The following is a 21200-nucleotide window of genomic DNA, read 5'->3' on the forward strand; positions in this document are numbered from 1 at the left end:
TAGCCTGATTGCCTGGCTTGAAAACGTTTCAAGCTTTGCATACAAATGCAGCGCAAGGTTAATTACTCCTATTACAGCATTAAAGGGAGCGAAGTGCCCTTTCTTACACTGAATAAAGTGTATGATGATTCAAACACTCCTGTCTGCTATGGTAAAATAGAAACTTTCACAGTGATGTTTAAAATCCTAATTGCCTTCCATCTGTGCATCTGCTTATTTCTTCTTTTTGAAGCCTTAGTACAGTCAGTATAATCAGACATTCCTTAATATTTTGCCATTCGTTTTACATGTCACACATTTGTGAGTCCAAATCTGGCTCGTATGCATATTTACACCATTCATGAAGCAAGTAAATATTCTTAAATTGCAGACTAAACCCTCATTACTTTTGCAGTCAATTAGGGCATACAAGTGTGCGATGGGGTAATTGCTTCTTCCCAAAGTTTGGCTAAAATTGCACGGTTCCGCTACCACGAGTGCAGTTTCACTGGCTGTGCAGCTGCTGGGAGTCACAAGGCACCTCAGTACCAACCTGGTAGCATTTCCTTGACACAGGACCAGCTTTCGAAGTGGTGGTGAGCCCGCGCTATTGCACCCTTGGCTTTTCTTGCTCCTGAGTTGAAACTGGGCCTGATCAAAGCTTGCAGGGTCGCTTTTGGTTGATACAGTACAATGTGAAAAAGGATCTTTTAGTTGTCAATAATCCCAGTCTCTGTTGTATTAGTTATAAATGGGATGTTCTCCTTAGCATATAATTTCGAAAAATCAGTTTGAAAGTGAGCTCTGAAGCTGGTGATGGGTTCTTATTCTCCTGAGATTTGCATGTTACAGCGAGCTCTGAAGCTGGTGGTGGGTTCTTATTCTCCTGAGATTTGCATGTTACAGCTTGCAACTTGAGCCTTTCTGTTGGTCTTCCTTTTCCTGCACAGCTGGCCTGAGGTGTTGTGTCTTGAGAACTTCTCGGCAGGAGCAGTGTAGCCAGACTTTGCAGAATGTTTGCTCTCCACTTTATCACTGTGTTCCCCAGTATTACATAAAGTTGATTTATTTTTTGTTCCATTTCTTGGCTAGATTTTCTAATTTATATTGCTGCAAGATTCAAATGGAGAATAATTATGAAATGTGTGCAGATTCTTATGTTTCCTACCTCCTCAAGCCTGGTTGAAATCAATTCTGGTTTCTCAGAACAGTAGTGTGAAACGAAAGGAGTGGGGAAGTCTGAATTCAGATTGTTCCTTGGTGAAGGGGAGGTGAAAATCTGGTTTAGTCCTGTCTGTGGCCACGTCAACACGTCAGATAACATAGGGCTATAATCAAATCTGGGTACATCTTTTATTCACTGTGCAATTTGCCCAAGCAGGAAATGTTTGAGCCTATCCTACCATTTTAGCATAGGTCTGAGTACAGCTCAGTCTGCAGTACAGGGTTGCTAAATATGCTTGCAGCAAGCCCACCAGCATGCTTATGCTTTCATTAGTGTGATGTGGCTGCATTAGCTAGACAGGTTTGCCGCAGGTACCCCTTTTTGGAAGGGGCCTTAACCTTTCCATGCGTGACAGAAGGTTGTGTTCAGCCTGCTCTGCCTGCCTCTGCCGTGGGCCAGCCGGCATCTTCCAGCTAGCAGCGTGGGCAGTGAGCCCACCAGCGCTTTACTCTCCACCCTGTTTCTTCCAGGTGTTTAAAGATGTAGCATGTGTCTTGAAGATGTAATGCTGTTTTGTAGAACTTTTGACTTAGGTAAATCTCTCGTGTGCATGCTTGGGTTTGGTTGGTTGGGCTGCTTTTTTGATTTAATCCTACTGGGCAGGGTTCCCAAAGTGGGCATGCCAGCCAGGCGTGCGGCCATGTGGGCACCTCAGCCTCTCATCCTGCCTCAGACTTGCTTATCAATATACAGGGGCACTTCTGCAATCTCACTCTTGTGTCTCTCTGAAACCTCTGAACATGTTGTGGGAAGCTGCCTTATCGTGGTCCATTCGCAGTTCGTTACGCAGCGTATTCCTTTGCCACCTGAAGGGGGTACTGAGAGTGTCTAGAAAGCACATAGCAGTATGCAGCAGAGTGATAGCATCTTAGATTTATTTTCACTGCTTTTAATAACTGTTCCTTCTTGCCTTCTCCATGGTATTGATAAGTGGTTTGCAAAAACTATCCAAAAGGAAGATGGATTTTGCTTTTGATGACTGTAGAGAACTTTCAGTGTAAGAATTTAAACAGCATTTGATTCCAGATCTGCTTTTTGTCTTTATTAGTGTCTGAAAAGTAAATATACGTTTCACAGGGCTTCATCTGTCCACTATGTATGAAAACGTGTGTAACTCCCACTGATCTGTGTGAACATTACCAGAATGAGCACGCTGGGACAGAAGGAAGACAGGAGCTTCGTGACCTCCCAGCTGTCACTGTGGGTCTTATTTATTTTGTTTCAATAGCTTTAGTAATGGGCTGCTTTAAATGAACATAGATCTCTTCTACTGGCTTGGGTGTCATCTTTTCAAATGGTTTCTTTTAATTCCTTGCTGGAACATAATTTGATCTCTTATGCATGATTCCAAAGTATACATTCAGCAGAAGAATTAATCTATGTCTAGCTTTCAGGTTTGCAGTTGTCTCTCACATGAAACATTTACAGTCCTGGGAGACTTGCAGTCACCAATGTATTCTTTTTGAGCAACTTTGCTTGATTTTCTTGTAAATAAGACTGTTAGATTAATTGGTTTACTTCACTTCAGACTTGTAGTGATAAATACAGATTTGGTATATCCTTTGTGAAAAGAAATGCTTGAGGCTCTTATTACCTAACTATTTTTAAACCAGATTTCTAGTGGGGGATAGGTATGTTGGATAAAAGATGGAACAGAGAACAGCAATGTAAAAAGATTAGAACCTTATGTTCTTAAACGTATTTTAAGAACCTGAACTAGTGCAGCAACATTTTAAAAATAATTATTAAAACAATTTTTTATGTAGCATTTTATTGGCATTTTTTATGCTCCCAACAAAACGCGAAGGCTGTTTCAGGTAAGACATTGTAAGTGGTAGTGCACTTCTAAATTCTTCCAGTTGAGGAGCGTAAAACCACATCACTAAAACAAAGCATGCAGCTTTACACTGCTTGATTGGAAGAGGTCAGATTCTGGAAGGTAACAGCCTCTAATCACACAAGAATTGTTATTTTACTGTGAACCTTCAGAGAGTAGATTTGACTTCTGGGAGCTTGCAGCTCACCATGTGCTAAATGGGTTTATATGAGGGTAAAGTGCTCATTCTTTCTGCCAAGTTACTTTTGTTGGGTTTTGGAAACAAAGTGTTTGTTCCCAGCTGCGTGAGCAATGTGATTTTGTTGTGTTTGTGCCTGTATGCATTTGTCAAGCTGTGCTTTTTTCCTTCCCTACACTCAACGTGTATTTATGCTTTGTTTTTGAAGGGAAAACTTGAATTTGTGGGTTGTTATTCCCAAAGATGATTAAAGCCATCAATACACTTCTCACTTGAGGTCTTTTTTCAAGGGTGAAGAGTCAACAGTTAAAGTGAGCTGAATCTCTGTTAAAACTGACACATGCTGGTGCTCTTCTGGAGTGCTGCAGGACCTCCTCAGAGCCAGGAGGACTGGAGACTGTCTTTGGATTGACTCTTCAGTGCCTCCTGCTGAAGCCGGGACCATCCATAGAGCTCTGTCAGCTTTTGATTTTCTGTGTTAATCTGGTCACAATGCAAGTCCCTTATTTGACTAAGCGGTGACTTACCAGTGACAGATTGTGGAATTCCTGATGCAGTGACACCAGTAGTGTGTGGGAGGTGAACCATCAGGCGTGGTTTGGTTACCTGAAGAAGTTGTTCTTTCATTTAATCTGGGTTGTGTTTAAGGTAGTTTCACACATTGCCGGCAGGTTCTTTCCCACTCTTGAGTTTTCCACCATCGGATACTTGTCAGTGCTTTGTAGTTGGCAGTAGCTCATTATAAGTTTTTAACTTGATAAAACTTGTGTATTGAGTGTAGCACATGTAGTCCCAATTCAGTTGTTTCTAGCTCTTGCTGTTTCCTGTTGCTAAAGCTGTGTTTCTTGTTACAGTGATTCAGTAACTATTAGGAAGAGGTGAGAAACAAAGAATGCTAATGTATAGATTTTTTTTTTCCCATTTTGATCTTTTATTACATCAGTATGCATAGAAGCACTGAAAAAGTGGGGAAATCTTAATCATTGCAACCAATGCTAACATGTAAAATCTAAAGTACTTGCCTGTTGAGAAGCTGATGGTTTGCATTTGTTGGTAGAAAACGATAGTTTGCATTTGCAACAAGTGCACTGTGATCCTGAAGTGGCAACAAAACCGGGTTGTCACCTTTCATTCCATCTTTGCCATTCCTAGATTGGCATTGTAAGAATAATATAATCTGTTATCAATGTAATTTTACATGGCAGATATGAAGCATTGTGAGTTTGGCTTGCTTAGACTGGTGTTTGGTTTTCTGCTGCTTGCAGATAGTGCTGTGAAAAGTTAAAACACTTTTTTTTTTTTTTTTGAACTGCTGAAGAAGCTCCTGAGTGCAGGTTTTCTGCCAGTGTGTGCTCCAGGAACGGGGAGGTAGGACACGTTACGAGTGCAGAGTTTGGTCACACTTTGTGAGACCTGAGAAACTGCCAATTGGCTGGCAAAATAATTAGTTCATTGCTTTTAGTTTTGCATGTCTACAGCTTTCTATAGTAACTTGTCTTCCACTGATACACATTCCCTGCTGATTAAATATTTCGGAAGTCAGGTCATTTGCCCCTCTCTTCTCCTTGCCCTTGCCTCCTCTCTGTCCTTCATGCAGTTAGAGTTGATCTTGTTCTTCGGTGACAGTCACCCATTCCTGCATTTCCCAAAGTGCCTGATGTCCTGTTGTGGGAAAGGATCCTTGCCACTCGCCTACAGCCTTATTTGTGGTCGTCCTCTTAAAGCAGTCTCTCTGCAGCCCTCGTGGCTCGAACTAGGGATTGCACTGTGTGATAACTGAAGAAGATGACGGTGAAGTACTTTCCCTGGCTCCCCAAGCACTGAGGAAGCCTTACTTTAAAAGACAGTGGCTTCTTCAGCTGCTGGAACAACCACCAAAACGTTGGCAAGTGTCTGTCCATGTAGTGTCAACTCAGCCAAATACATGCTGGATTGAAGTCACACGTACCGCCACGTTCCCAGGCAGGAATGCTGTTCCCCAGCTTCCACGTATACAGCGGTGTCAGAAAAGCTCTGTGGATTCTTCTGTTTTGTCTTCTTTTATTTTCTTTTTCCTAAGGAATGATGTGTTTGTAAACTGTGTCCAGCATTTCCTGACTGTCTCTGTTGGGCGTTCAGGACATCTGAACACTGAGTCAGAGAAGCTTAGTTTCAGACTTCCCTTCCTGATTTCTCCTGAGGTATCCAAAACCACACTGTGGTACTTTTGCAATGTTTACAATATAGTGGCTGTTACTAGGTGTTGTCTTATCTACAATGAGGCTAAATCTAAGGCAGTTTTTATCAGGTTCTTTTTGGGTAGGCTTCATAACTTCCCAGATATTTAGTAAATATGTATTTCTTGGCTGAAACAAGCAAGATATGATCCTGATGTTTTCTAAACAGACTTTTAATAGCATGATTGCCTGGAGTTTAAATTGGCATACTAGTTGTGCAAAAATGTGAGGCTTTTTTCTCTCTTTGAAAGTATCTCCTTACTTACGATGGGGTATTTTTCCTATTAGTCTTTCACTGTAGATGCAGTTGATTGCATCTTTGATTTTGAAGGATGCCCTTGGAATGTTGCAGGCTGTTTTTGCACAGAGTATCATGTTTTATGTTATTTTATGCTGATATTTTAATGCTTTAATGCTGATATTTTATTCTTTTTGGCTGCTTTTTCAGTTGCTTCTTGAATTAGGTTGCGGCAGCTGTTTTTTCCTCGGTGATACTTGTCTGCTTTTGCACAGGAACAGAAAGTCATTGCTTTGTAATGTACTAATGTAATGTACTTTGTAATGAACTACATTAGTACATTAATGTGTTGCAACATCTGAACAATACTAAGAGAATGAAGAATTAGAGATACTGGTTTGATTTGACTTTGCTATGTAATGCAATTTTTCTTTAAGAAATAGATAATCCACTGAGTTAGGATTTATAACTCGTGACAAAATCGTAGTCTTGTAGGTTGTGACAGAATTGTAGTCTTACTCATCAATAGTAAAAACAGAAGAGAACTGAACTAGAAATTATGTTGGTTCTATTCTTCTCAGTAAAATCCAGTTTCTTTTCTGGCAAGACATCTAGTCTGCAGTCTGATATAAAATAAACCATAGCAAGACACCTTTTTGGGTTTGTCCAGGAAGTTAAATACATGCTTGTAAAATTGAAATGGACTGCAGGTCTTAATTATACAAAGCATGACCTTTTTATCCACTTTTCTAATGATTAAATGAGATGTTATCTGAGGAAGCCACTGTCTTTTTACTGTTTATGTAAACACAGAGGAACGGGCTTTTTCTGGTGGAAGGCACGGAAAAAATGTTAACTGTATTTTCCTTTTAGCAATATATAAAGGGAGTGACCTAGTTTATTTATTCTTAATCTTAAATATCTCTTTTTATAATCAGTATGTAAAACTTCTGAAATAAAGGATGAAATATGGTCTTGCCCTTGCTATCCAGGGAGACAGTTTAATCTGCTTCTGAGAACTTCCTAAGGATTCAGTTAATTGCTTTGATATATATTTGGGAAATAAAGCCTAGAAAACTCCTTGATACATCTTTCAGCTCTATGTTTCTTTCCTCTGGCTCTGAGTATATACAGTTCCTAATCTTCTGTCCTGTAAAATGTTTCAGCCTTTAAATCACTGTGTAGCTGTTGGATATCTGAGTTTTACCTTAGACTTACTATTTAAGTGCTGGTGAAGCCACGTACCCTGTGTCAGGGAAAGTTGTGAAGGTTCACCTGTGGTGGGAAAACGTTTAGAGTTGTTACAAATATTCCTGATACACAAAAAGTGAAATCAATTCCAGGAAACTGCTTATGCCTCTGAGCACGTGAACAGGCCATACAGCTCTTGAATTTACTTTTGGTTTATAAAAGCTCTGGACTTTATTCGCAGCATAGAGCTTATCGTACCAATGTAGTTGGGAAAGAGTTGTTAATGTAACTCTGGGTTCTGACACATGGGCGGACGTGGGTCTTGACTGGAAGGTGTTACAGTTTTGGGTTTGAATCACAGCTATTGTTTTTTGTTCATGTGGCTTATTGGAAACAGGCTGTAGGCTTGAGTCCTGGCTCAGTCCTTCTGGAAGGTCAGAGATCAAGCCCAGAAACTGAAATTGATTTAAATTTAAAACCTGGTCATATGAATGCCAAGCATGTTAAAGCACGTACTGGATTGGGCTAGGCTGTCCTATAGGGTGTATGTGGTAGAATAGTCACTTGCCTTTTCTGTATGGTAAAAGGATCAATTGTCCTGAAATTCTGTGGGGTTTGGTGTGGGGTTTTTGGAGGGTTTTTTTGGGTTTGGGTTTTTTTTTTTCCTATTCACCACAGTACTTAAATATTTTCCAAGAAGAGTGTTTGTGGAATAAAAATGACTTCTCAGTGGAAAAGAGCAAAGTTCCTTGGTTCTTTAAGCTTGACTCATGACATAATTGCTGGGATAAAAATTCAAGATGTTGCAGAAGCTGTTTGTGTAAGGAAATAGAGCTCTGTGGGGGCTCTTCATACTGTATGGCTCCATACCACATACAGCTGTGGGTCAGCAGCAGTTGTGGCAACCTAAGTGGGACCACTTGTTCAGTTCTATGCAATATTAAAATGGGATTTGAGAACAGACTAAACAGCCATCAGATCTTTGAAGAAAATACTAAGGAACCAGGGTAGCTTGGCTAATTCAAACTTAAACAAGGTACCTTTTTTCTTGGACTCCAATTAGATGAGCTAGTCTGAATTCCAGCTTGTAAAAACTGTTCTGCCCATGGGACTGTCCTTCAAGAACTTTTGTCATTCTTCTTCCTGATAACACCAGTTTTAATTTGTGAAAAAGGAGCTTCAAATAAAGTAATCTGCTCTTTCACTCATTAATTGCTTAAGATTTCATATTAGCTCTATCAAGATAAATTCATTAAAGCCCTAGAAGAAAAAAGAGCAGTTGGCAGATGAAAACAGGTTTAATGCATGTATATGTAAGTGGCTCAAGCTCCAGTTATCAATGATGGAGCCCAGGGAGCTGTTATGCTGACTGTATGTATGACACACACATTTGTTAGGTCAGCAAACTAGCTGCTTCCTCCATTAATTGGTAGTGACTGGGGAGTAGACACCTACATGTAAATGTTTAGGGTTTGTTTTTTTTTTTTTAAACCTCAAGCAGGAGTCTTCAGTGTGGTGATGGACTAACTTTAAAATCTTCAATTTTCTTTGCTAATGAGTAAGGAAAACACTGCTTTTCAAAATGTCTTGTCACTACCCAACTTCATCAGGTCAGGTTTGTGCAGAATAGTGAGGAAAAAACCCATTAACCCATTACAAGTAAGGCAATACTGTGAGATAGCTGAAATTTTCCGAAATACATTGTTGTACCACTACTCTACTCTTCCCCTAGTTCTACAGAGTAATACAAGGAGAAGTCAGAGAAACAGAATTCAGTTCTATGCAGTAATTTTTCTGTTACATAAACTATTTGTGTATGGGTTTTAAGATAGCCTGAGGATTAGGAGGGCTCTGTGGGAGCCTGCAGTCAGCCTTATTATGTGCTTGTGGGTCCGTGCCCCTGCTCTCCCTGGACACTGTGCTTCAATGTGGGGAGGCCGAAGTTCTTCCAACAGTTAATAGCCCTGTAAATTTATATTGGCACAATAAAAGTAAATATGGTAGCTCTTGTGGAGAGAGTTTCCTTCCACTGTTGCTTTTAGCATCCTGACGTACTTCCCAAAGAATGCTGTATTAATGATTCGTGCGAATATTAATGTTACCCAAAGGAATGGTTTACCTTGTATGCCTTCTGGGAGGGAGAGAGCTCAGAGGCTTAACTTTACCAGGTTTGAAAGTATGTCTTAGGGATTAGAGGGGAAAAATAGCTACAAACATTCTTCCATAGTCTTATTCTTATGTCTTTCTTGAGAAAGGCAAGTAGACAAGCCTCTGGTGCTTCCACAGAGTCAGAGATCTTTGGTGAAATTTGGTGTTACAACTGTAGCTGAGGCAAGGCACCTGCCTACAAAACCTCCCTGTAGGAATTTCTGTTCTGCTCTGACTGCAACCGTTACGTGTTGGAGTCTTTGCACCAAGGAAGGCCTGTCCAGCTATGAACAACATGGTGCTATGGAGGTGCTGGGTGCAGGCATGCACCTGGAAGAGAAATGTTTCCCATGGGATTGGAAAATTGGATTTTGAAGTTTAGCACCTCTCTTGTTCTTATTGAAATTAATGCCTTGATCGCTGGGCCAGGGGCTGTTTTGAGCTTCAGGTTGTGTGCTGGCTCCTAGTGGGTTGTTTGTGCACATATATGGGGTCTTGGTTTGGTCTTTCTTACTGTTCTTGCTTCAGCAATTCTGTGGTGGTCTTAAGAACTCTCTCCTGATTAAAATATCTTGTGTGTGGTGGTTGTGTTTTTGTTCTTATTTTTTGTTAACTGATAGGCACCTCCAAAAAGCTTTGGATGAATTCACTGAATTGACCTGTCCTGCTGGGAAGATTCTGTATTTACAAAACCAAACCCCATCTAATCATCCTTTCATTTTGTTTGGGTGCTTTTCTTCCTGTGTAAAGTGAAAGATAAACCCCAATCAGAAACATCAATTAGGGAGTTACAATTATGGTACAGTGCTGCAGGGGCTGTAAGTGAAGTCTTTGCTTTTATTAAATGAAGAATATGAGTTGCCTTTCACTTTGCTGTGGCTGTGCTTTATGCAGAGTAACTCCTAAATGCATCTTAAAATGAAACCTGCCATGTGTCTCTTGGTAAATGCAGCCTTTTGAAAAGTATAACTGCAGGTTTTATATGGTACCTTCCTTCCTCAAATACAAGAGCAATGTTGCTCTTGTGCTTGCAGCTTCTTTAAACAAGTCCATTGGTTAATGGAGCCAAGACTTAACTGGAAAGGACATCTCAGCTCCCCCAATTTGCAGTGAGCAGTGTTACATCTCATGGTTGTAACTGCACAAGTTTTAAAAAAGAGATAAAGTGAGAAATCCACCAACTCAAGTCCCCAAACAAGATTGTCATCTGTCTGGTGCCCAGGAAGATCCTGATGATTCTGATTTTCTTTCTCCAAAGAGAACTGAATTACTGCTGCTGACATCAGAGTTGACATCTGACTTTTATTAGCCTGTGAGACACAGCCAGCACCCTGGCTTTGGGCGGTTTTAAGATGTGCAAGTGGTAGTGCTGGCAGCTGTAGGAACTGGTGTTCCTGCCCACCCCAGCTCTGCACAGGAAGGATGACGTTTTCCTTTTGGGGATGCAGAAGGGTGACATCTCACTCTGTGTGTCAGACTTGTAGGAAACATTACATCAAAGTGAGGATGTGTGTGAGAGCTGTAACCCAGTGCTGATGGAATCAGTGCTGGGTCCCCCAAAAGCAAGGCCAGCCATGGTCACAGCAGTGCTGGTGGAGAGCCTGGTGCTGGTGGGTGATCACTTACTACCCCTGCCCATGTGAGAAGAGGGTGGTTTCTACCATAAAGAGGAGGTTTTGTCCATGCTTCACCCCTTTGCTGGTGACAGCAAGCCTGCCTTCTCAGAGCTTCTGTCCACCCCCTGGGCTTTTTGGCTGCAGCACATTCCCTTGGTGTGGCATCTATCCTCTGCCTCTGGCCCCTCATCCTGCAGCCACTGCTTTCAGGTCTGCTGGCCTGGGAAATCTTGAGCTGGCTTTGCCTAACAAATGAAACAAATGATTGATTGCTGTCCCCTTGGGCTAATTGCACATATAATCTATTCTTTCCTCTTCTCCAGGACTCCTATTCCCACAGAATAAATCCCAACCACAAAAAAAACCCCACCACAGAAGCCCAAGCAAAGAAACAGACTATGCTGTTTAAATGGGAAGAATTGAAAGGCAAAAAGGAGAGGCAAGAGCAATTTTCTACTCTCCTTCTTTCCAGATGCACTTACTAGGAGGAACATTTGCTTTTCTCTGTGAACCACAGACCTTCCAATCCCTGGGAAACAAAACTAAACATTGAGATCTGCTTGGCAGCATTTATCCCAAAAGGATGCTGTTGCAGCATCGCTGTATGAGCCTGGCTGCTTTAACCCTGCCTCTAGTTCATTGATATTACTCTTTGCCAGGAATCTCCCTCTGCTTTTTTACTTGGAGTGACTGTTGCTGCCATCATATAATTACATCTAATTGTAAACATCACTGGGAATGTAGTAGTTTAATAAATATTCTGTGCCCATTTTGGTATGTCTGTATATATTTATATCGTGTGTATAGATACGTGCATAAATATATATCTATGAGTTAACTTGGTGTAATCTGGATTGAATCTGCAATGATCAATTCTGGAAATAAATAAATGATTGTTAAGGGTAAATACCTGTTGTCTGCATAGGAAAGAATGCACTGTTTTGTTTATCTAGTCATGCCAAAATTAATCTTCAGTACGGCATATGGTGGGTTTGACAAGCAACCGTAGTTATTTCTGAAACACTAAACAAGTAAGAGCAGTTACAAAGTCCCTGCTCAGTCCTCCAGAGCTCTGGCCATGTTTGTGTAGCAGAGGATGATGGTTCACCTGGGTTACATCCATGTAAGTGTTTGGGTGTTGAATTCTTAGCAATTAGTGAAGCAAAATACTCTGAATGTCAGGTTGTAAGATGAGTGCTATCGTGGTTCTCGGCACGTGCATTCAGTATGCTCATTTTGTGCCAGTGTTCAAGTCTTGTGGCTTGTCTCATAACGTCCAAGGACAAAGTTAAGAGTAGAAAAGGAGAGTCAAAACTCTTTGTGTGTCCTTTGTACGAGAGTATATTGTATGTGAAGTAGGATAATCTCACAGGAGTATCCTCATCTTGGATACTGAAAAGTCTTGGTTTAGCGTTGGAGTTCACTACGATTTGTGCTGGCATAAGGGACTTAAGGGTAACATACAAGTACACAGAACTGTATTTGAAATTCATGTAAGAAACTGTGAGCCTTAATCTCCCTCATGCAGGTTCTCTCTGCAGAGTTTGGAATTACAGGGAGCCTTTAACATGACATTAAATTGTTTCCTGTCACTCTGAAATGTCTGTTTTGCCACCATGGTGCATATCGGCTGTAGTGTAAATGGGAATCAAGCTCAGAGTGGGCAGGATAACCAAATGAGTGAATAAAAATCATGAGTACAGCACTTAAAAAAAGAGGTATGATAGGTTGCTAGATAAAATGAAATGGATGGTATTTCTGTTAAGTGTCAGTTTGAATGTTCCACAAGTGTTTAAATGTACATAATATTTACTGGTTTGATTTTTCCATGGGATAATGGGTAGAATGAGGGCATTACTCTGCTACATTTTCACTCGGGTAAACTTGCAGTAAATATGCTGTAATGAAAGCAGATGATTTCTGATTCTTTAGGCTGTAGAGATTTGATTATCTTGAGGTAGCATTTCTCTGAATTACATTTATTATGTGTGAGGTAAAAACTGTTTCGTATTCTTCTTGCCCCTGGTAAAATCAGTAGCCTACATATGGTGGTAATAAGTGTATGAATAGCTGTGCTTTAGAGTGAATTCTTGTATCTCCTTTTTTTAAGACCAAAGTTCAAAGCTTACTTCCTATTTGGAAGAAGAATCTGATATTATGAAAAGTTGTATGAAAAAGTCTTTACTTGGGAGTGAAGAAATTGCAGAGCAGTCCTCCTGAAATGACTTCTCATTTTTTTTTAAATAAATGTTTTGTTGCTAGTATGTAATGCTGTTGGGTAGAAAATCCCCAAACACTGAATAATGAAATATGACTTCATGCAATCCATAAGCTGGGATCAACTGTATGAAGTTTAACAAGGTCAAGTGCCGGGTCCTGCACTTGTGTCACAACCCCGTGCAACGCTACCTGCTTGGGGCAGTGGCTGGAGAGCTGCCTGGTGGAAAAGGGCCTGGGAGTGCTAGTTGACAGCTGGCTGAACATGAGCCAGCAATATGCTCAGGTGGCCAGGAAGGCCAACAGCATCCTGGCCTGTATCAGACATAGGGCAGCCATCAGGAGTAGGGGAGCGATCGTGCCCCTGTACTCAGTCAGCTCTGGTGAGGCTGCCTCTTGGCTACTGTGTTCAGTTTTGGGCACCTTGCTGCAAGAAGACGTTGTGTTGCTGGAGCATGTCCAGAGAAGGTCAGTGAAGCTGGTGAAGGGTCTGGAGCACAAGACTTACAAGGAGTGTCTGAGGGAATTGAGGTTGTTTAGTCTGGAGGAGAGGAGGCTGAGGGGAGACCTTATTACTCACTACAACTACTTGAAAGAAGGTTGTAGTGAGGTGAGTGTTGGTCTGTTTCCCAAGTAACAAGCTATAGGATGAGAGGAAATGGTGTCAAGTTTCAGCAGGGGAGGTTTAGATTGGGTATTAGGAGAATTTTCTTCACCTAAAAGGTTGTCAAGCATTGGAATGGGCTGCCTAGAGATGAGGTGGAGTCACCATCCCTGGAGGTGTTAAAAAAAGATGTAGATGTGTAGATGATGTTGTTTAGTAGTGTTGGGTTGATGGTTGGACTCGATGATCTTGGAAGTCTTTTGCAACCTTAAAGATTCTCTGACATTTGAAGGCATTTTCTAACTTGTTAATTGAGTAGGCTGCTATCAGAGCACGAAATAATTAATATCTTAACAATTGTATTTGCTACTTTTTAGATGTGCAAAGGAAATGTAGGGGTTTTTTTTTAAATAAGGTTAAAAAAAATTCTCACTTTTTTTCCCCTTTTCTTTTTCTTTTTATAATAGGGCTTTATTTGTCCTCTTTGTATGAAGTCTCATGGATCAGCTGAGGAGCTGTTCAAGCACTATGAAGCAGTTCATAATTCTGGCATCGATTCAACTCATGGAGGGGAAGGTCATCTGTCACCGGAAAGGTGCAACAGTAATCATTTGTGCATGTGCTTTTGTGTCAGTGTTGAGCTACTTCTAATTATACTGAAGGCTGTATTAATTTGAACACTTAATTATGTAGTCAAGTATTTAAATGTTCATGCCCCATTTCCAACTACAGTTAAAAAGCAGCTTGAAACTTACATTAGCTGATACTGATCTGACAATAAATGAAAATCAGATACACATGTTTATACTGTTAATTAAATCACCTCTTTCTCATGCAGCTGACAAGGCAATATTAAAAACTGGAATGGTTTTTAGGAATGTGTCAGAATAAAGAGTGGTTCCTCTTAATTTCCATCTTGAAATTTTATCTTTTGAGGATGAGGGAGAGCAATCCTGAACGTAGAGAAGAAACTTGGTTTTGTCCCTGGGTAGTTAGGGTACTCACTGGGTAATTAAAACATCAGTATTTGCCTAAATATGTTCCCATATTACCTAGTTATTTGCAAGTCTGAGAAGTTTCTGTGTCACTAATTCTCCTTGCGTTCTAGAAACTCCATGCTGATCTTCAGAAAACTTCTCTTAATTTTTTATTTATTATTTAAATGTTTTGGTCAAAACTGTATTGTGAAATATATTCCTAGGAAGCCTGTCAGGTTGTTTTATTTTTGAGACTAGTAATATGTAGCAGGAAGATCGAGCAGCTGCCTGTGGCCTCAATCAGCAGAGAGAGGTACACTCAGCGTGACCTGATAACGCTGCTGGCTTCTGCCAGTGCTGGAAGTAAATGGTGCAAATATCTTGTCACTAGTGGAACTGTGATCCAAAGTGATAATTACTTAGAAAGAAAAACATGCTGCTGTGTCACTAACTCAGCAGAGGGTGGTTCTTTGGTGAGAAAAGTGTATGGAAAATTGTGTTTCAGTTGGTATCTGAATGAAGATCCGTATCTCCCAGTATTGTGCAGAGCGGGCAAGCCAGTAAGGGCCAGCGTTAGCAGAGGTTGTGTCTTCATGCACAGATACCTTCTCTCCCAGCTGGTATGACAAAAGAAATCAAAATTGTGGCTTTATATAGGAGAAAGTGGTAGAGGGCTAGTGGAGTTACACTGGGTTTCCTGTGTGCACATTTATTCAAGACATGTCTGATTTAAGCCTTTTCAGAGTGGTATAACTTAGACCTGAAATGATGCTCTTCATAGAGCAGTAGCATTCACATCAGGGAATGATTGGTTATAGCTGTATTTTTTTATATGGTTTATGAAAGATTTATTTTTATGCCTGCAAGTTTCCAATGTCAACCAGATGTTGGCTGGTGAAATTTATCTATGTCTTTTCTGACTCTTGACAGTTCAAGGACAAGTGTTTTTGTTTTCTCTCATATAATTGAAAAAGTGGATAAGGTCAGGGAGTTTGGATGGAGTGAAGGGAGTCTGGTGAGAGCTGTTGTGTAACACATGAGCTATTTCTTCTTGTTAGTGTGGCATTGTTTAATGTTTCTTAGTAGCCTGCTTGTTTGAGGAAAGTCTCATTCAACATAAATGTTTTTTTTCCAAGACTTGGAATACCACATTAAAGAAATACTGCAGCCTGCAGCAGGGAGCCGCTCTCTTAGTGGTCTAGGAGTGAACTTTACTGTTCATTTTCCATTGGTCAGTTAAACTGAATTTAGATTTCATCTTAAAATGTTAAGCAAAACTCTGTTGGGGTTATCAAGGCAACCACTGTAGAAGGGACTTTACATTACAAATTCTCTCTCTTCCCCTTCTCTCCTCCTGCTTCCCCTCTACCACAAACTATTTTGTACAGTTCAAAGCCTTTTATCTGCTGCAAAGACCACAACATCTTAAATGCTTTAGAGTTGCAGATCTGGTGTATGTTCAGGTCCAATTTCAATACAGTTAATTGTTTTACCTGTCTGAAGATTATAAGTGAAATTTAGGTGGGACTGTTAGCTCATTTACTTATACTGGTGAGAAAGCTGCTCCCTTCCCTTCCACCCACAACCAATGAATAGGTTTTGGGTTACAGCTGCACCTGTCTCAGTCAAGGTGTATTTGCAAACCTCCGGTGAAGGTCTCGCACAGGCAGAATAATGTGTAAACTGCAGAAAATCTTCCTCTGAAAAGAACCATTGCCTCCCAATATCCCATGTTTGCTTTGCCATTAGAATTGGTCCACCTTGGAGTTCTTGCTTCACTGGTTCAAGTGTGTATGTTTCACTTGCTTCTTGATGACCCTGATCTGATGTTAATAGGTTAATGGAGGTTAAATCTGTTCCTTCCCAGCTAAACAATAGCTTGCTTTGCTTTGCTTTTTTCTCTCTCTAAGTATGAGATAATTTAAAAGCACATCTGTGGAGGAGGGGATAATGCAGCACAGCAGCAGTAAAACTGTGTGGTATAACACTGAGAGAATTTGTTGGCATTGGCACCCACACACCTATATTTTGTGTATTGCTCAGCTCTGCCACTGTGCAAACAATAAGAAAGGGTATGTTTGTGTTACTTTAATGACCTGGGTATTCTGTGTTCAGAGTGGCTGTATCTCAGTAATGCAACATTATCCTTGTATGTGTAGTTGTGCAGTTCAGTAAGGAGAGCTGCGATTTAGAAGGGTGCTGTCTAAATCAATTAGTGACAGTTTTAGCCTCGGATCTCATGTTCTTGCATGGCTGGAGGCTTGAGCACGAGATCTGAGAATTGAAAATCCCAGGGCTTTAAACATGCAGACCATGAAGCGAGTGGATCTGTGGGGCATAGTGAGTTGCTGTGTGGCTGCAGCATTATGTAACTGCGTGTTTCAGAAGGCACGAGGTAGCGTGCTGGCTCTCAGCAGCGCGCCTTTACACGCTACGGGGAGCGGAGGAGAGCAGACCTGTCCTTTTCATAAGGAGGCACGCAAAACAGCTCAGTGTCCCAGCACACAGCTTTGCTGTTCTGAACTCACGTGGTCGAGCTGATGCACTGAGCTAGATTTACATTGTTTTCATGAGACTTTGTGCATACCTGTTTCTTTAGCTAACTATCCAACTAATAATGCGTTTAGAATTTGCACATGATGTGCAAAACGAACTATTAAGTATCTATTAATCTGGTTTGTTCCAAGCTTCAGAAACTCTAAAAATGATCATTTATAATTGTGTATGTTATATTTATATAATGCTATGCTATAATATGTATTAAAAAAGTGGAGTGATAACCTGTATGTAACTGACAAAAACGTAACCACTGCGTGTATTTTCTCCACTCCATGGATATATTTATTCAGAGATGAAGTATCACTGCTCCGACAAGAAGTCCAAGACTTACAAGCTTCACTGAAGGTTGGAAATGTATTTTACTTGCATTTGGTTCTTTGTTTCAAATTACAAAATGTTCCACTGTCTTAAGCAACCAAATTTACAGTTTTCTCTCTCTCTCATCTCCTTCCCCCCCTCAGGAGGAGAGGTGGTATTCAGAAGAGCTGAAGAAAGAACTAGAGAAATTGCAGGGGCAGCGGCAGCAAGTAATTGCTTTAAAATACTTGAAGCAGGTTTATCATCAGCATTGACATTGAAGATTAATACCTTTTTTGTAAGGCACGTGGCCTGATTTAGTTAGTTCCATAATTTGAATATTGACATGTTCTTGAAAACAAAGCTAGTTATCTCTGCACAATGTAACTGTATATATCAAACTCAGAATAGATAATGATTCTTCCATACTACTCACTATAAGTTCAGTTGCAGATTTTTCCTTCTGTTGGGCTTATTCAGAACTCAGTTTATTGAAGAAAATGAATGGACTGTGATGTGATGTGATACCTGTTGGGGTCTTTCTTGTAAGAACTTTTGGAGCACAGTAGTGTGGCTTCCTAGATGTCCTGATGAACCGAACAAAGGAGGCAAGGCTCTGTTGTGCCCTGAGGAAGCTCTCTGTTATTTTATTTCTATGAGCTACTTAGGTACGGGATTGTTAGAAACAAAAGAAATTGCTTTCTGACAGAATGCCTTCTCAGAATGTATTTAATGAAGTCTGTAACCTCTGTTTTTAGGGCAGACTCCAGTATTGAGGGAAAAGGGGGGACAGGGATTGTTACTGGAATCTTGGAGCTCTGAATGCCTGATAGCATAGTTATTCATGCAATGGAAAATTGTCTTGGCCTTTCCCAGTGTTTGAGATACAATTGTTTGAAATCGGGTATTTTTATACTGCTGTGCAGTATTTGATCACAGAAATCTTTGTTTCCCTTTATTTTCCAAAAATTGGATGAACTTTGGAAGTAATTGTTTTTATTCCTACTGTCTAATGATGCATTTATTCTGTTTTCTTAAGGATTCTAAGTCTGATGGATTGACAACATCTACATCTACAGGTGGCTAACATTTTATTGTATTAATTTCTGTGTTGTTCTGGAATTTCTGGAATTTTTTTTCACTGTATCTTTTAGGTTTATGAAAAAGCCCTTTTGCTAAATTACAGAGTGAAAAAGCTGGAATTGTGCAAATTTATTGGAAGTGCTCAAGAAAGACAGCTCTTGATAGATGTAGTCTGAGGAAATGCTCCAGAGGCTCAGGTTTTATAAGTTCTAGAAGAGAGACAGGAGTTAACCTGACTCTGAAAGCAGTTCTCATGAGTAGTTTTGAACGTGTTTTTAATCATTTCATATACTCAAGCATTCAGTATGAGTCTTTTGCTGAGAAAGACAGTAATTATTGCTATTTAAACAATACCATTTGTCGGTGCTGGTTTTATTTAGTATTTCTCTGTACTCATTGCTAGCAAAGAAAACAATGATTTTTTTTGTTTGTTTGATTTTTTTCTTGTTTGTTTTGCAGACCATTAATATTTGTTCTTTGTTTTTCTCTGTGAGGCACTCATGGAATAAAATTTTCCTTATGTGTGCATGAAGATTCTGATCACAGTTAAAGAGTTTTTTATTGCAGTTTGGGGCTTGGAATTTAGCAGCATGTTACAGTGATCTGACGGGCTATTTGTGACCAGTGAAAACCAATATGTACTTAATCCTGCAGAGTGTTCCACCAGTGGCAGGTTCCAGCATCATGCTTGTAGATACTTAACTTCAGTAAAGTTGTTTGCTTTATTAAGCTAATTGGATCTGAAGTGAACTTAGATTACTTATTTACCTGCTGTGGCTCAATATGGGTGTGAGGAACTGTATTGTCTTAGCTCTTCCAGGAAATAATACTGTTCTTTTTATGGAAATAGAGTCATTAGAACGGCAACTAGAAGAGATCCAAGTAGAAAATTTTAACATTAAGCAAATGAAAGACTTATTTGAGCAAAAAGCGGCACAACTGGCCACTGAAATTGTGGGTAAGTGTATTCATAGAATCATAGAATCATAGAATGGTCTGGGTTGGAAGGGACCCCAAGGATCACAGAGTTCCAACCCCCCTGCCACAGGCAGGGACACCAACCTCCAGGCCTGGATCTACACAAGGCTGCCCAGGGCCCCATCCAGCCTGGCCTTGAACACCTCCAGGGACAGGGGGCATCCACCACCTCTCTGGGCAGCCTGTTCCAGCCCCTCACCACTCTGTAAAATACTTCCCCCAATATCTAATCTAAACCTTCCCTCCTTTAGCTTTAATTCATTCCCACTTGTCCTGCCAATATCTACCCTTTTAAAAAGCTGATTCCCCTCCTGTTTGTATGTTCCCTTCAGGTGCTGGAAGGCTGCAATGAGGTCCCCCTGCAGCCTCCTCTTCTCTAGGCTGAACAAGCCCAGCTCCCTCAGCCTCTCTTCATGGGGGGTGGTTCATGTGAGGTCTGATTCTGTTGTTAACTTGTACAAGTCATCATTCATTCAACTTCCTTCTTATTAGATCTTAAATCAAAGTATGATGAAGAAATCGGCCTTCGGGAGGGTGCGGAACAGAAAGTGACAAACCTGACACAAGAACTGCGGGAGGAGAGAAGGACAGTGGAAGACTTAAAGACAGAGCTGGTATTCACATCACACTCATGTTTCTGTTATTTTCAAGTCAAGGGAGGGAGGCACTTGAAAATGTTGTTTTAAAGCAGTCAGAAACTCTGTGGGACTTGGAGACATCTGCTTGTGGGCAGAAAACCGGTTCAGAACACTGTTTTGACCTGTTTCACTGACGAAAATTTTCAGTGCCTTTCCAGTGAGGAAATATATGTGTAGTTTCTGAGATACCTGTTAAATTTTACCCTATGTTATATTATAGTCTGCTTGTTTGATGCCCTGCTTGCAGGGTATTACATGTCTAGCTGTGCTGCGCAGGCCTGTACTTGGAGCATGCCGTTTCTGACTTCCACAGCTGTCTTTAGATGACCCCAAAGTGTTGTGCCCTAACTGTCCCCGGACAGCTGCGTTCATAAGAAGTGCTCAGAGAGGTGTTTTGTGACCTGGTGGCTGGAAGGCTGGCAGCTGTCATCGCCATGCCGATGTCAATGTTGCCTCTCTTGCGCTTGGCTGATACTACCAGTGTGAGTGTGTTCCAGGATTTTGGCTCCTGGTGACTGTTATATACAGCTGTAGCTCCAGAGAGCAATCCCAGTGACTCAGCAGTCATGCTGCTTCTAAAGCAGTAGTGAAGTGGACTTCCTAGTTTTTCCTGTTGAACCACTGCTTAAACTGTGGAGGAAAGGAGGACTCATTTAAACCCCTTCTTCCCTGTAGCTGGCTGCCCTGAAGGGTTCATGACTCCCTCTTGGCCCTGCCTCACCACTGCATCTACACTTTCCTCTCTGTTTAGTTGTTTCTGGTCTTCCTTTCTCCCTCTGCATTCTCACTCTTTCACTATACTACTTCTCTTCTACGTGCCAGCACTTCCTTTTCTCTGCTTCCTTTTGTGTCCACTGTTGCCGTCCCTCCTCTGCTTTCCCTCCATATATTTTCATTTCGGGGGACAATTATGGTGCTTCAGATTTAATTATGAACAGATTTTACCTATGGGTCTGCTATGAGACCTGTCTGACAGTACCTTCAGTTGACCTTTTTCTGAAATAGCTCTTGAAGATAGAGGCAGTATCGTTACAAAAGTCAGTGTAGCACTGGATTGTTATGTGTTCTCAGTCCTGAGAGGGGCTTGTGAATGTTACAGCAGGAAAGTATATACAGAAATCTGTTCTATAGGGTAGTAGTGTTGGTATAGTCTACTTCTTAAGGATTTGTGACTTCAGATAAATTTCTTGCATGGATTACCTGTCACTCCTCCTATACC

At 40.8% G+C, this 21200-nt stretch overlaps 1 protein-coding gene across 1 annotated transcript in view; it reads left to right on the forward strand.

Moving 5' to 3' along the window:
• Positions 1-21200, forward strand: part of EEA1 (early endosome antigen 1) — a 74416-nt gene that overhangs the window by 8660 nt on the left and 44556 nt on the right. Inside the window, exons 3-8 of the mRNA XM_084272740.1 lie at positions 13917-14044; positions 17276-17330; positions 17447-17512; positions 18322-18361; positions 19216-19323; positions 19836-19957. Coding sequence (XP_084128866.1) covers positions 13917-14044; positions 17276-17330; positions 17447-17512; positions 18322-18361; positions 19216-19323; positions 19836-19957 — 519 coding nt within the window. The remainder of the gene's footprint in view (positions 1-13916; positions 14045-17275; positions 17331-17446; positions 17513-18321; positions 18362-19215; positions 19324-19835; positions 19958-21200) is intronic.

This window comes from Gallinula chloropus (assembly GCF_964237585.1).
Source record: "Gallinula chloropus genome assembly, chromosome: 1".
NCBI lineage: Eukaryota > Metazoa > Chordata > Aves > Gruiformes > Rallidae > Gallinula > Gallinula chloropus.